General features: G+C 38.7%; 1 protein-coding gene across 1 annotated transcript; it reads right to left on the reverse strand.

The window, feature by feature from the left end:
* Nucleotides 1-93: 93 nt before the first annotated feature.
* armc6 (armadillo repeat containing 6) lies at nt 94-6,906 on the reverse strand. Its single transcript, XM_086073188.1, has 7 exons — nt 6,510-6,906; nt 6,117-6,202; nt 4,953-5,523; nt 2,769-2,914; nt 2,564-2,695; nt 2,145-2,282; nt 94-1,032 (listed from the first exon to the last, which is right to left on the reverse strand). Exons 1-7 carry the CDS (start codon nt 6,628-6,630, stop codon nt 820-822), a joined length of 1,407 nt encoding a protein of 468 aa, XP_085929314.1. The 5' UTR covers nt 6,631-6,906; the 3' UTR covers nt 94-819.
* Nucleotides 6,907-12,933: the final 6,027 nt, after the last annotated feature.

Here is a 12,933-nt window from a genome sequence, read left to right on the forward strand (position 1 = left end):
TGAGCATAAAAGTACGAGTAACAAATCAGTATAATACGGACTTAAAGCACGTTATATTTTGGTCTAATATTTCCTCAAACACGCAAAAGCTTTATCGGTTGAGTTTATTCAACTTCTGTCACATCACATTTCTAAGGCACCGAGCAAACTCCATCCACAAATGGGATCGAAAGCAGATGCAGGAATGTTTGCTGGGGCAAAAAGATACAATGTCACTTAATCGGTCATAACAATGATTTCCTTAAATTAATGCATCTTTGTTCATCTATGCCAGTGAGGTTTAGTGACAGGCTGAACGATGAAATGCTCGTTCACCGGTTGGCAGAAGGTACAACTAACCTTTGTTTACATCATTTCGGTCTACCGTATATACTTTTTTGTGACATTTTATTCTCGCGGCATGCTGTGAGAATTTTTACAAGATTGGGAAACACTGGCCTTGAGTGCTATAAAAGTATGCAACATGTGAAAATTCACATGTTGCATCAGGTGTTTTACAGATTCATATGTGTAAACAATATATCAAACGGGAATAAAACAATGTACATGAAAAAAAACGATCACGGCCTTTGTAGACGAAGGATGATTACAAAACGGTCAAATGAAACATATCGACCATATTTCCAAGTCGGCATTATGTGTACCTTTGGCAACTCGGAACTTCCAAGTTATCCACCTTTTTAACGAGATCAAGAAAGAAAACTGAAAAAGACCATCCCTTGTTGTAGATCTGTTCAAAACTGCATCTCATTTGCATTTCAATTTGCTATAATATGAGTTTCCATTGCCGCCCCCCCTCCCCCCTCCCCCCTCCCCCTATCAGTTAGTGATGCCGCCACGTTTGCCGGTCCACAGTTCCCGCAGCTCCACCTGGCAGCCCAGATCCCGGAGGGCGGCCTTGGCGGCGTCGCCGCAGTCTTGATGGGTCCGGAGCGCTTGCAATATGAGGGCCTCCACGTCCATCTCCAGAATTGCTTGGCTGTAGCTGGGTTGATGTGACACCATGTTTCTCAGCAGCATGCATGCCTGTTTCTGGTTTAAAATGTTTTTTTTTTTTAAAAAACAATACATGAATGCGTATTTGACACAGATCTCACAAAATCAAAACTGTAAATCCGGCCATTGAAGGCATGAAATCATGATGCACAAATTGCTAATTCTATACGTTCTATTAAATTTTTATCATTGATTTTTCTTATAAAGTACAATACCACAGAGTGCTATTTTTCTCATAAAAAAAAAAAAAAGGTTCCAAAACATGTATTGGTGTTTGTTTTACAGCTCTGGAAAAGATTTATGGCATTTCCAGCCATTTGAATGGGGGGGAAATGATTTGAGACAAGAATGGTTTGAGTTGTATTTGAAGTCAAATGATTATATGAATGAATGAAATGAAATTTGAAATTGAATGAAATGAAATTTGAAATTGAATGAAATGAAATTTGAAATTGAATGAAATGAAATTTGGAATTGAATGAAATGAAATTTGGAATTGAATGAAATGAAATTTGGAATTGAATGAAATGAAATTTGAAATTGAATGAAATGAAATTTGAAATTGAATGAAATGAAATTTGAAATTGAATGAAATGAAATTTGAAATTGAATGAAATGAAATTTGAAATTGAATGAAATTAAATTTGAAATTGAATGAAATTAAATTTGAAATTGAATGAAATGAAATTTGAAATTGAATGAAATGAAATTTGAAATTAAATGATTGAATCAATCATTCATGAATCATCATGAATGAATGAATTACATTTATATGTTACATTTATTTGATTACATGAGGTTCACGATTATAAGTTACATTTCATGAATATGAAGTTATGAATGAATGAATTACATTTATGAGTTATGTTTACGTGATGACATGGTGATCATGAAATGAAGTTATGAATGAATGAATGAAATACATTTGTGAGTTACAATAACATGTTATGTTTACACGATGAAAAATGATTTGAGACAAGTGCTTTGAGTTACATTTCGAAGTTAAATGAAGTTATGAATGAATGAATGACATTGTATGTGTTACATTTGAAGCTTAATGAAGTGTGAAAGGTCGTGTGGCGTGCACGTGCCCTGTGATCGACTTGGTGATCGGTCCAGGGTAGAAAATGGAAACTGATTACGCTTACCTGCACATTAACAACACTCGGATGAGACTTCATCGCCTGCACGGCAGCTAAGGCTCCTCCTTCCTCCATGATGACTTTGCAGTTGATGGGTTTGCGTAAAGCCAGGACGGAAAGGCATGCACAGCCCTGCTCGCACACCTGAAGACGGATATAAAACGTGTGGACTATGTTAACACAACTACTTTCTACTGTACATTCCTAAGTGACACTTAAAATTTGAATTGACCGATATTAGTGTTCACTCAAGATAATAACATTCAGAGTTATTTTATTCATTATTTATATTTTTTATTAATCAGCCGATTAATCGGTTATTAGGACTTTATGCTGCCAAATATTGGAATTGGCATCGGCCTAAAAAAAAAAAAAATCCCCATTGGTCAGGCCCCTAACACACAATATTCAAAGCGATGTCTTACAGCAGAGATCGTCATGTGTCTGTTCATGGCGATGACAATGAGCTGAACTCCACCCGCTTTAACAACGGCGTCTTTCACATCATCATTTCCCGCGACGGCTCGTATTGCACTCAGGACCTGCCGCACCAATTCCTGCGAGGGCAAATACAGGGCTGGGTGACAAAATTGCACGGATTGCAGACCTCTACAACCTGTATGCCCGTACCGCTGACTCGTAGCTGTCTGCAAGCAGTGTCATTATGAGCTTCAAGCCACCCAGGTCACAAATGTCTTGGCAGAACTCGTTCCTGACGGCCAAACGGGACAAGGTGGCGCACAGCTCACTCAAAACAGTGATATTGTCATTGTGAGCTGAAGGTAGAAAGACATGCAGAAATGACATTTGGAAAGTCCACAATTTGACATAGAGGAACGTGGAATTTTGTTATTTTATTTTCCTCAGCCATCATGCAAAGATGAAAAATCAAACCATTATAATTAGAGCTACAATTATCTTTTTCTTTTTTCTAGAATAGATTACTCATTAATATGTAATGTAATAAAACTGGATTTAGCCTTATTAAACAACAAAATGTGCATGTGAGGTGTTTGTACTATTGTTGTCCACTTGGGGCGCTATCCTCCCTTTACACCACTGTGGACAAGTGTTACGTTCCATTTACTTTGTTACCTTTGTTCAATAATCCAATTTGAAAGTGCACCGGCAGCTGGGTCTAACCTTGAAAACTTGTAGGGGGCATTACAATACGTTCTAAATAGCGGCGATCCCTGCTAAGCTTGGTGGCAGAGATTTTGCTTCGACTTTTTTGGAATCAAATTACTCAATTAATCCTCCATCACCAACCTTTTTTTTGTGTGTGTGTGTGGGGGGGGGGGGGGGGGGCAGTGGACCCCTCGCTATTTGTGGGGGATTTGCACCAGGCCGACCCGCGAATAGTACAGTATTTATTTTTTTCACCTAAATTTGTTTTCAAACATCACTGATAAACATTCAATATGTATTTTCCTCAAAAATGAGCCATAAAGTGCATCGTGCATATTGCAGAGTACAGTACAGTTACTCAAATGCATGTCCCAAGGAAATTGAACATTGCCTATCACCGCTCATTAGAATGAATTGTAATCCATAGCGGTACGATGGAAACAACCGATTGAAACCTCTTTCAATCGCTTTATTGAACTAACAGTAACAAAACTAGAAAAAATTCCGCGGAAATTTTAAATGGGCCTGCTGACTCTTTTAAATGAGCTGAACAGTTTAAAATTTAAACCATTGAAATCGGTCAAGAAATGTGGAAGTTAACCATAATCAACTAAAAGTATTACTGCCCCTTTAAGAAACATGCACAACAACGGTTAAAGATGCAGATTCCAGAAATGGCTCGTTAGAACGGCAAGGGTTTGGGGAACGCGAGCATGTTCTCAGTTTTTTTAATCGGATGAAAAATGACCAAATGAGAGCAGGTTGAAAACTTATGATTGATCGAAAATGAAGAGGGAAAAACGCCGAAATTAACATGGAAAAAGAGGCGAAATAGTCCGACTTCTCCTCGCTTAAAGTGAAAATAAAGGTACTAAATGACACCTTAGCCAAATAAAAATAGGTTTGTCAGAAACTAGACACTTGTGGCTACAAAATGTGCGAATTTGATGTCTAGTGAGCAAAGATTGTGGCCATGGTGACGAGTTGAAGTGAAACTTGAAATCAATTTTTTCCCTGTCTACACTCTGTTTCTTAATTGGTCCGCTCTAGCTCATGCAATACAAACCAATGTGATAAAGGCTATTTCACTCACTGTCTTTGAACCCGCACAGGGGGGAGAGCTTTCATTCCTTAAATTTTTTTTGACACTGAGCTAAAGATGGGAAAAATTCCAACAAAATGAGCTAAAATTCATATCGGTCGGTTAACGTATGCGCGCGCAGCGTGTCTTGGAAAAAGGTGCTTGATTGGAGTTGATCTCTTTCGGTTTCCCATTCATTCCTATGGGACTTTTTTTGGGGGGAGTTTTTTGGGAATAGCGTCGCCATGGTAACTGGGAATTCTTATAAAAATAATAGCGCAGCGAGTCAGATCGAGCCGCATTGTTTGATACCTCATTTGTGCCGGTGCGATCTACGGTACGGGCCGCATTTTTGCGGAAAATAATAAACCCTTTTTCCCTTTTTCTCGGATAGTAATATGTGCCTTCTGCTTCGCAGCAGGCCCATAATAAAGGAAACAAAAACTTGCGGGTCGCCTCAACTCATAGACACCAGAATGACTTTGTCTGTATCCAGTAAATTGCTGGCCAATTGTACGTACTCATACGCTCACTTCCACGTCAGGCCTGCCTTTTAAAAGCACTCACACTTTCATAGCCATTGTTTCGAAAGTGTAGATTCTCACCTTTTGCAGAGTCAATTAAGACCTTCAGGCCATTGTGCTGAAGAACGATCATTTTGGCGTGCTCATGAGCGTTCCCAAACGTAACCCGGATATCGTCGTCAAAAGTCATGATCCTGAGAGCCGCAGACGCTTCCTTGACCACTTCCGCACATCTACCGTGCTGTTTAACGGCGTTAGTCAGTAAAGGCAGCACGCCCGCTTTGACCAAATCCTGCCTGTTCTGCTCATGTTTCAAACAGGAATGACGCACAGCGGAGATGGCAGCTCGCGTCACTGAGGGATCAGCCTGGTACTGCTCGAGAACATCCAAAAGGAAGCGCTTGCCGTCTGCATCCAACAAGTCTGGCTGTCCGTCAGTTAGCGCGGACAAGGCGGACAGAGCGGCAAACATGGCTTCCTGTTCTCCCATGCTCTTTTCACAATAAGAGAGAATGATGGGGTACGCGCCTTTCTGGGCCGCCAGGTACCTTTGAGCGAATCCAAGTAAACACTGCTCGGTAAAACACTTCATATCTGCCGCCACTTTTGTACTGTCAGGAGAGTCTTGCGCAATGCTGAGGGACTCCAGGGCCTAAAAAAGGTGAAAGAAACATGATATAAGAAGGGGTGGATACTGATGAGTTATTAACATTGTTTTTCAGTTTTAATTTATATTTTAGCCGTTTTGGATTTAGTTATAGCAGTATGGCTCAATGAATAGAATTGTATTATCTGTCTCACTCTCAGAAGAAGGGCAACGGGTTCATACATTCATTCGCTATCTCTAAATGGGAGGGCCGGTCTCTGCCGGTCGGAAGGGAGTCAGGCTTATTATTATTGTTTTCTTTTAATCTGATTTATACCCATGGGAACAGATTCTCTTGTTTTTACTGAGTTGTAAACAATGTACTGTGGGCTGATGGGAGGAGACTTTTTCGTATTCTCCCACTTTTGTATAAGTATTGATGCCCCACGTTGGACGAGTCAGACAACCTGATAGAACACGGCTTCAGTGTCATCAGCCTTTTGTCCTCAGAAGCTTCTGATAATTATTTACCTTTGCAAAGGGACTTCTTCACCAGGATCTCACCATTCAGTTAATTGAACACGCAAAGAGTACAATACTTAATATTGTCTACTCTAACAATACTACATAGTCTATTACTAGCAAGTGGAAGATATTACCTGTAAGATCTCATGCGTTTGCTCCTGGTGTTTGCCATCAGAAGGCACGGCAGGTACAGCTTTTACAATACAACTGAGGTCCACACCTGCATGTACCGGTACACATCAGTTATCTGGGACGGTTTACACTGTCAGTAACAAGAGATCTTATACACAACAGGAAAGATTTAGCGGAATAAATGTAGCCTTTATCAGATTGATCATGTTGAGGCTGGACAGTTCAGCTAAGAGATTCTTCAATTTAATAATCACGTCCACTATTTAATTCTTGTAAATTAACTGTATGCATTTTTTTTTATCCAATCCGGCTTGTCGTGATTCAGCAAATTGTGCATGCGAGTTACCAACAAACAAATCCGTACATTGATGTTTACTCCATTCTGGCAACAATACCTTGAGACTGAAACTGCTCCACAGCTTCCCTCAAAGCTTCGTCGGGATCCATCTCAAAATCGTCGACGTTTTCCCTGACTGCAGCATCAAATGTTTCCTGAGTGATCCTCCGTAGAGCCATTTTCAGATCATTCCAGAGTTGATCGCCCGCTATGTATTCAAATGTGTCACTCCACCATCCGTTTTGTCCGTTTTCTAATTGAAATCAATGTATCTATCGTGTCATGACGTTGCTTTCATGTAGAATGTTATCACAAAAAAACAACACTGTCGTTAACGCCCTGTGTCTTCCCTCGCTGTTATCAATGAAAACACCGCGGTCGGTTTGCGCAATTTACGTACTCGGGCTCTGCTAATGGTAAACGTGTACGTTGCGTAATTTCTGCCGGTCTGTTAGTGAATTGCCGCCTGCGTAAAACGGTCTTACTCCTTTAAACGCTCGGCTGAAACATACAATTACACAAAGTTCCATTACTTGATTTTGAATGAATGCGGTGAGTAACTTTTGTCAAGCCGAATTGGTTCAAGTCAGAGAAGAAGAAGAACATAATTGAATACGTGAACTGGTGGAAAATGTACATTCATCAGGCACTTTGTTAGGTGCATTTTTATTACCATTCAATGTAAAGACAGGCAGTTAAACAACAAACTGGAACGTCATGTTAAACTGAGGTAAGATGCAGTCACGTGTTGACCTCAGCCAGGATATGATAGATATTGGATTTAAAGGCTGGGGTTATAAGAAAGTTGAAGATTGAGAAAAGGAAAGTAAAATAAAGGACTTTGAATTTGAACAATGTAAACAATAAAAGGCCATGTGTGTCCACAAGCTGAGAGGCCGTTTTTTCTTTGTCATTCATTGCACAAGAAAATAGTGATGACTAAAACTCAGTGATATTGATTGTTATAATTGTATGCAAATATGCTTAATTTTATATTGATTGTGATACTGATTATTACATCCATCCATCCATTTTCTTAACCGCTTACAATTATATGCAAATATGGTTAATTAATAAATAATAATACGTAGCTGCCTTCTACTTCTTATATAGTGATCCAAAAAAAAGGGGGTTTTTTTTGCTTTTCATAACCCGTACCAATAAAAAAAGAAAGACAGTAAAGCTGAACGGCTAGTAAAATAGAGCACGGCTTGTTTTCAACATTAGCATAATGCTTATTATCAATTATAAACCCAAATGTCACTTTATTGTTCAAAAAGGTCATGGTATAGCTATCACAGTTTCTTAAGATGTACAGTATTTTTATTCTATTTTGTCATCGTTATTTATTTTTATAATTTGTTTAACAATCTGTTGTGTGCTACTGTCACACCTGAATTACCCTTTGGCCATCATTAAATAATGATCTTGTCTTATCTAAATAATAACAATAGTAAATGAATATTAATTCATGTATTCATTTATTTTATTTATTTCACAGGACAATTCAAAACATGAAGTGCGTGGACTATCAAACCCCTCCTCCAAATACTGTATTATTATTTTTTATTATAAATATGACATATTTGAGACCCCGAGAATTCAGAGGATGATGGATGGATAGATAACACATTATCTGGTCGTCATCATCATCATCATCATCATCATCTTCATCATCATCGTCATCTCGCGTCCTTTTATCTCGAGCGCAGCGCAGTAGCTGTCACGTCACGCCACCAGGGGGTGGAGACTGTTCGTCATGAGTTTGAACTTCTGGAACGCTTGAGGCTTTCTTGGACGCAGCCGAGAGGAGCCATTTCCTGCCAAATAGTGAGCCGGTTCCTCCGTCACTTGCAGAAGCCTCTTCCTGCATTCATTGTCACGGCGCTTAATGAGGATTTAAGTTGACGCCGTCGTGTGGCTGCCGGCGGCCATTAAGGCCACCACGTGGACAGAGAAAGACTCCAGAGTTTAATGTAGTTTTAAATTTGGGCTACCCCTCTTATCCCCTGAATCCCCAGTGTCGTCTGTTTTTGTATTATTGGCACCAGACCTTTCCTAAGCACTCGTGTAAGCAGCAGTTCTGTGACACTGCTCGTAGCTCAAAACATTCGCATCTTAAATCATATTACCCCATTGAAATGAATGGAAATGGCAAATGCTATTACTCACTTTCAAACACACAAAAAAAAATTTTTAACTTGGTTTTAGTAATAAGAAAGATAGCACTCTACAGTACTGTATGTTGTGTTAAATATAATGTAACTAATTAACAGTTTTTGCATCACGAGTCCATGTCAGCCACCAGGGGGCAGTATATTACAGACATGCTTAGTACACAGTTCGACAGGTAATAGACTCAGTAAGATGCAGTAATAATAGGGTTTTTTTTTTCAGAAGGAAAATATTATTTTCCTGTATAACCACAACATCTATGCTAGCTATACTAGCCCATAAATGGTGTTTTGCATTGTATGCTAGCATTAAGATAGTGGATTTTTGCAAGTTATGTAATTTGGTGATATATAGAATGTTGTTGTTTTTTGCACTCACACACATATAATATGGTCTCCCAGGCGCGGAAGCGAACTCACGCCAAACTGCACCGAAGGCAAGTGACGGTAACCACTCCGTCACCCGGAGCCTGAACTCAATACGACTCCTTAATTTCCTGACTTTCATGATTGGACAAACTAATTAATCCAGGTGTGTCTGGCCATTGTCGTCGTGGTTACTGTCAATTTGTCCAATCATGAAAGACAGGAAATGAAGGAGCGGTGCTGAGTTCAGGAAGTAGTGGATTTGTGCAAAGAGCCCATTGTCTTTGTTTTATGTTTAAATTCAACAGCTTGACTTGAGTACTTGGCCTCTTTTTGGAATTTTTTTTTTTTATATCTGCTGATTTTTGGGAATTTTCCTGACATACTTCAGAGACCTTGTAAGCTTTTGTTTACATCTCAAACTCCGGTTTCCTCCCACATTCCAAAGACATGCATGGCAGGTTCATTGAACACTCCAAATTATCCATCGGTGTGACTGTGAGTGTGGATGGTTGTTGGTCTCTGCGTGCCCTGCGATTGGCTGGCAACCAGTTCAGAGTGTACCCCGTCTACTGTCCGAAGCCAGCTGGGATAGGCTCCAGCACCCCCGGCGACCCTTGTGAGGCCAAGCGGTTAAGAAAATGGCTGGATGGATACTAATTGGCTGAGCAACAGCCCATCTCTCGAAAACTCAAAGATGGTTTACTCATAACAGGTTCCACTGTGTACATTTGCTAATTGTGGATCAATATAGACAGGACACAAAGTTAGAATGTTACGACGCAAACATGTTTAAACGTAAACATTCAATTCACTCAATGTCAACAATGTTGACACAATAAAATGAGTGTAATCAAGTTAATTTAAAAAAAAATCACATGGAACACTTATTAGGCCCACTATGCATTTATGCAGTATTTTAATGTTGGTAACAATAGTAATACTTTTGAACCCAATGATTTTTTAATATTATTATTTTTTATTTTTAGGTAGTGCTTGGTGTAAAAAGGGTGAGAACATCTGACCTGGTGGATTCACAGCAATACTACAGCACCACCTATTGGCATAAATGTGCCTCTGAAGGTCTGTATAAAACGTTTTCTATAAACCAAAATTAGAGGGCTGCTTGTTTATTTAAAAAAAAGTGGAGCATACTTTTGTATTATTATTATTATTATCGAAACATTCTCATCACATGATGCAGTTTTAACATCGTTTGAGTGTGTTTATAAAACCACATCTTATTCTCAACTACTGTGAGGGTAATATTTTGTCGCTAATAGTAAGAACGCGCAAATTGACAATAGCATGTTTTTATTCCTAAATAAAAACTGAACACTATCTTTTTGAACAACATTATTACTCACAACTTTCCATCAGGTGTGAAGTAACAAAGTAAAAATACTACTGCATTACTGTACTTAATTTGATGTGTGTGTGCGTGCGTGTGTGCGCATAAATTACTTTTGTACTTGAATACAGTGTTCCGTCGTTTTCCGCTGGCGTTAGTTTCCCCAAAAATACCCTCAATAAGCGAAATCCGCGACGTCGTTAGCTATATGATTTACATTTATTATAAATGTTTTAAGGCTCTAAAACACCTCACCAAAGTTTATACACTTTTCTCATTTGCATTTTCTCACATTTATCTCTTGTTTAAACATTCTCAATGTTCAAACTTTCACAAATGTAATCAAATAGGTACTATTGTAATAAATAAATAAATAAATAGGTACTGTAAAAAAAAAAAAAAAAAAATTGCACCAAAAAATCCGAGAAACAGCGAGGCCGCGTTATAGCGAGGGAATACTGTATATTTCAGAGTCTGTACTTTTTTTTACTTTTACAAGTACAAGAGTTGGATCCGTATACCTGCTGTACTTTTACCAGAGTCCTTTTTTTTTTCAACACCAATATCCGTACTTAATACAGAGTGGGAGTATACGTTTGCCACCTCCGCAGTCAACTCTCTCCACTCTCCGAATATGTATTGTTACATTTCCAGTTCTTCCTGTTATCTGGTCCACCGTGGGATACAAACAAACAGTCATTTTCAGGGAGGTCATTATCACGCAAATACTTTTGTCAACAGTTTTGTTTAATTAACTCGCGTTATGAAATGCCAACATCACCGCGTTTTTGCAAGTCATAAAGTTGCTCGCATTTGAGACCTGTCATGAGCATTTTTACAAGCAACGTGTGAGGAATCCATGTCGATTCTTAGAAGAGTTATCAAATAGTAAAAAAATAGGTCAGCACATAAACATCAGCAACTCAAACTTGGACACATTTGGCATTTACTGGATTTTAACTTCTAATAGGGAAGTCAACTCAAGTTTTTTTGGGGCAATAATATGTTTTATACGACCCCACTAGTCTAAATATGATGTTGAGGTTCATATTGCGTTAGTGGAATATAAGTTAAACAGCTAAATCCAGCCGTTTTTTTATCCATCTCAGGGAGCGGCCATTTTGCCACTTGCTGTCGACTGAAGATGACATCAATTTTGCACATTACTCAGGTAACAACCAATCACATTGCAGCTTCAGAAAACAGGTGAGCTGGGGAGTGTCTGGTCGTTGCTGGATTTCACTTTCCTTTGATCCTTCCTCGGGTCTCCTGACAACCTCACGACTCTCGCTGGATTCGGTTTAGGTGAACGGTATGGGAATTTTTTTATAGGTTTTAGGTGAACTAATGAGTGCACACGCACGCACACATACTCACGCACATACAAAATAATAATAAAAATAATAAAAAAATAACCAAAAAATCAAAAAGAGCAATGACGATGACATGTCAAATTGGTAAAATTACCGAATTAACAATACTGAGCTCTAAGAAGAAGAAAAAAAAAAAAAAAAAAACAGGTGAGCTGTGATTGGCCGTTGCCTAAGCCCTGAGCAACATTGATGTCATCTTCGGTCGACAGCAAATGGCCGAATGGCTGCCACCTTAAACATTTCAGGCAAAATGGCCGCTCCTTGAGATGGATAAAGACAGCTGGATTTTGCTGCGTAACTCATATTCCGCTAACGCAATATTAACCAGAATAGCCTATTTTTGATTACATTGCCTTAATAAAACATGTATTTAGTCCTATTTTATGAAGGTAATATTGACCAGATGCTGTTCTGCAGATGCACACAAGTCAACGTATGGCCTCAGGAGATGGAGTGGCGGAATGAGAGGAGTGAGACAATCAGACCTGATGACACAGCATCATCTAAAGAGAAGCTTAGGACGGCAGAATGAAGCTGACAAAGCACTCAATTGCAACAACCCCCACCTGTTAGAGAGCACTGCCCCCCCCCCTCAGCCTCCAATGCTTGTGCTGACTTCTTGTGCTCACATCAGATGTACGGTATGATGGGATTGAGGGATGACTTTGTTTCCTCGGGGATGTAATGAAGACTTGAAATTAACTCATTCACTGCCATTGACGGCTATTGACGTCAAAAATTCAATTTGAACTATTTCTATTAGTTTAACATTTTTTCCACTTTTGTTAACAAGAGTATGAAAGCCTAGAATTTTTTTGTGTACATTTAGAACAGATATAAAATGTATGATTAATCGTGAGTTAACTATTGAAGTCATGCGATTAATTACAATTAAAAACTTTAAACCCCTGTCGCGATTAAACAAAAGAAAAGATTATAAAAAAATTAGGAGCGTCAGGCGATTCAATTTTTTTAATCGTAATTAATTGCATGACTTCAAGTTAACTCACGGTTAATCACAAATTTTATATCCGTTCTAAATGTACAATAAAAAAATTCTAGGTTTTCATACTCTTGTTAACAAAAATGGAAAAAAATGTTTACTAATAGAAATAGTTCAAATGAATATTTGACGTCTATAACCGTCAATGGCAGTGAATGAGTTAAAAGTCAGGTGCTGCTGTAATGGAAAACGTTCTTCTCTTTTTTATTTATATA

Source organism: Leptonotus elevatus, chromosome 1 (assembly GCF_054856555.1).
Source record: "Leptonotus elevatus isolate MCC_2025b chromosome 1, RoL_Lele_1.0, whole genome shotgun sequence".
Lineage (NCBI taxonomy): Eukaryota > Metazoa > Chordata > Actinopteri > Syngnathiformes > Syngnathidae > Leptonotus > Leptonotus elevatus.

What these genes read in the sequence shown, in the direction of transcription:
- armc6 (XM_086073188.1), bottom strand. Translation starts at nt 6,630, where the DNA reads ATGGCTCTACGGAGGATCACTCAGGAAACATTTGATGCTGCAGTCAGG. An exon ending in CTTAATTGACTCTGCAAAAG is followed by an intron (nt 2,915 to 4,952) that starts GTGAGAATCTAC and finishes TTCTACCTTCAG; the next exon opens with CTCACAATGACAATATCACT. An exon ending in GACACATGACGATCTCTGCT is followed by an intron (nt 2,283 to 2,563) that starts GTAAGACATCGC and finishes ATCCGTCTTCAG; the next exon opens with GTGTGCGAGCAGGGCTGTGC.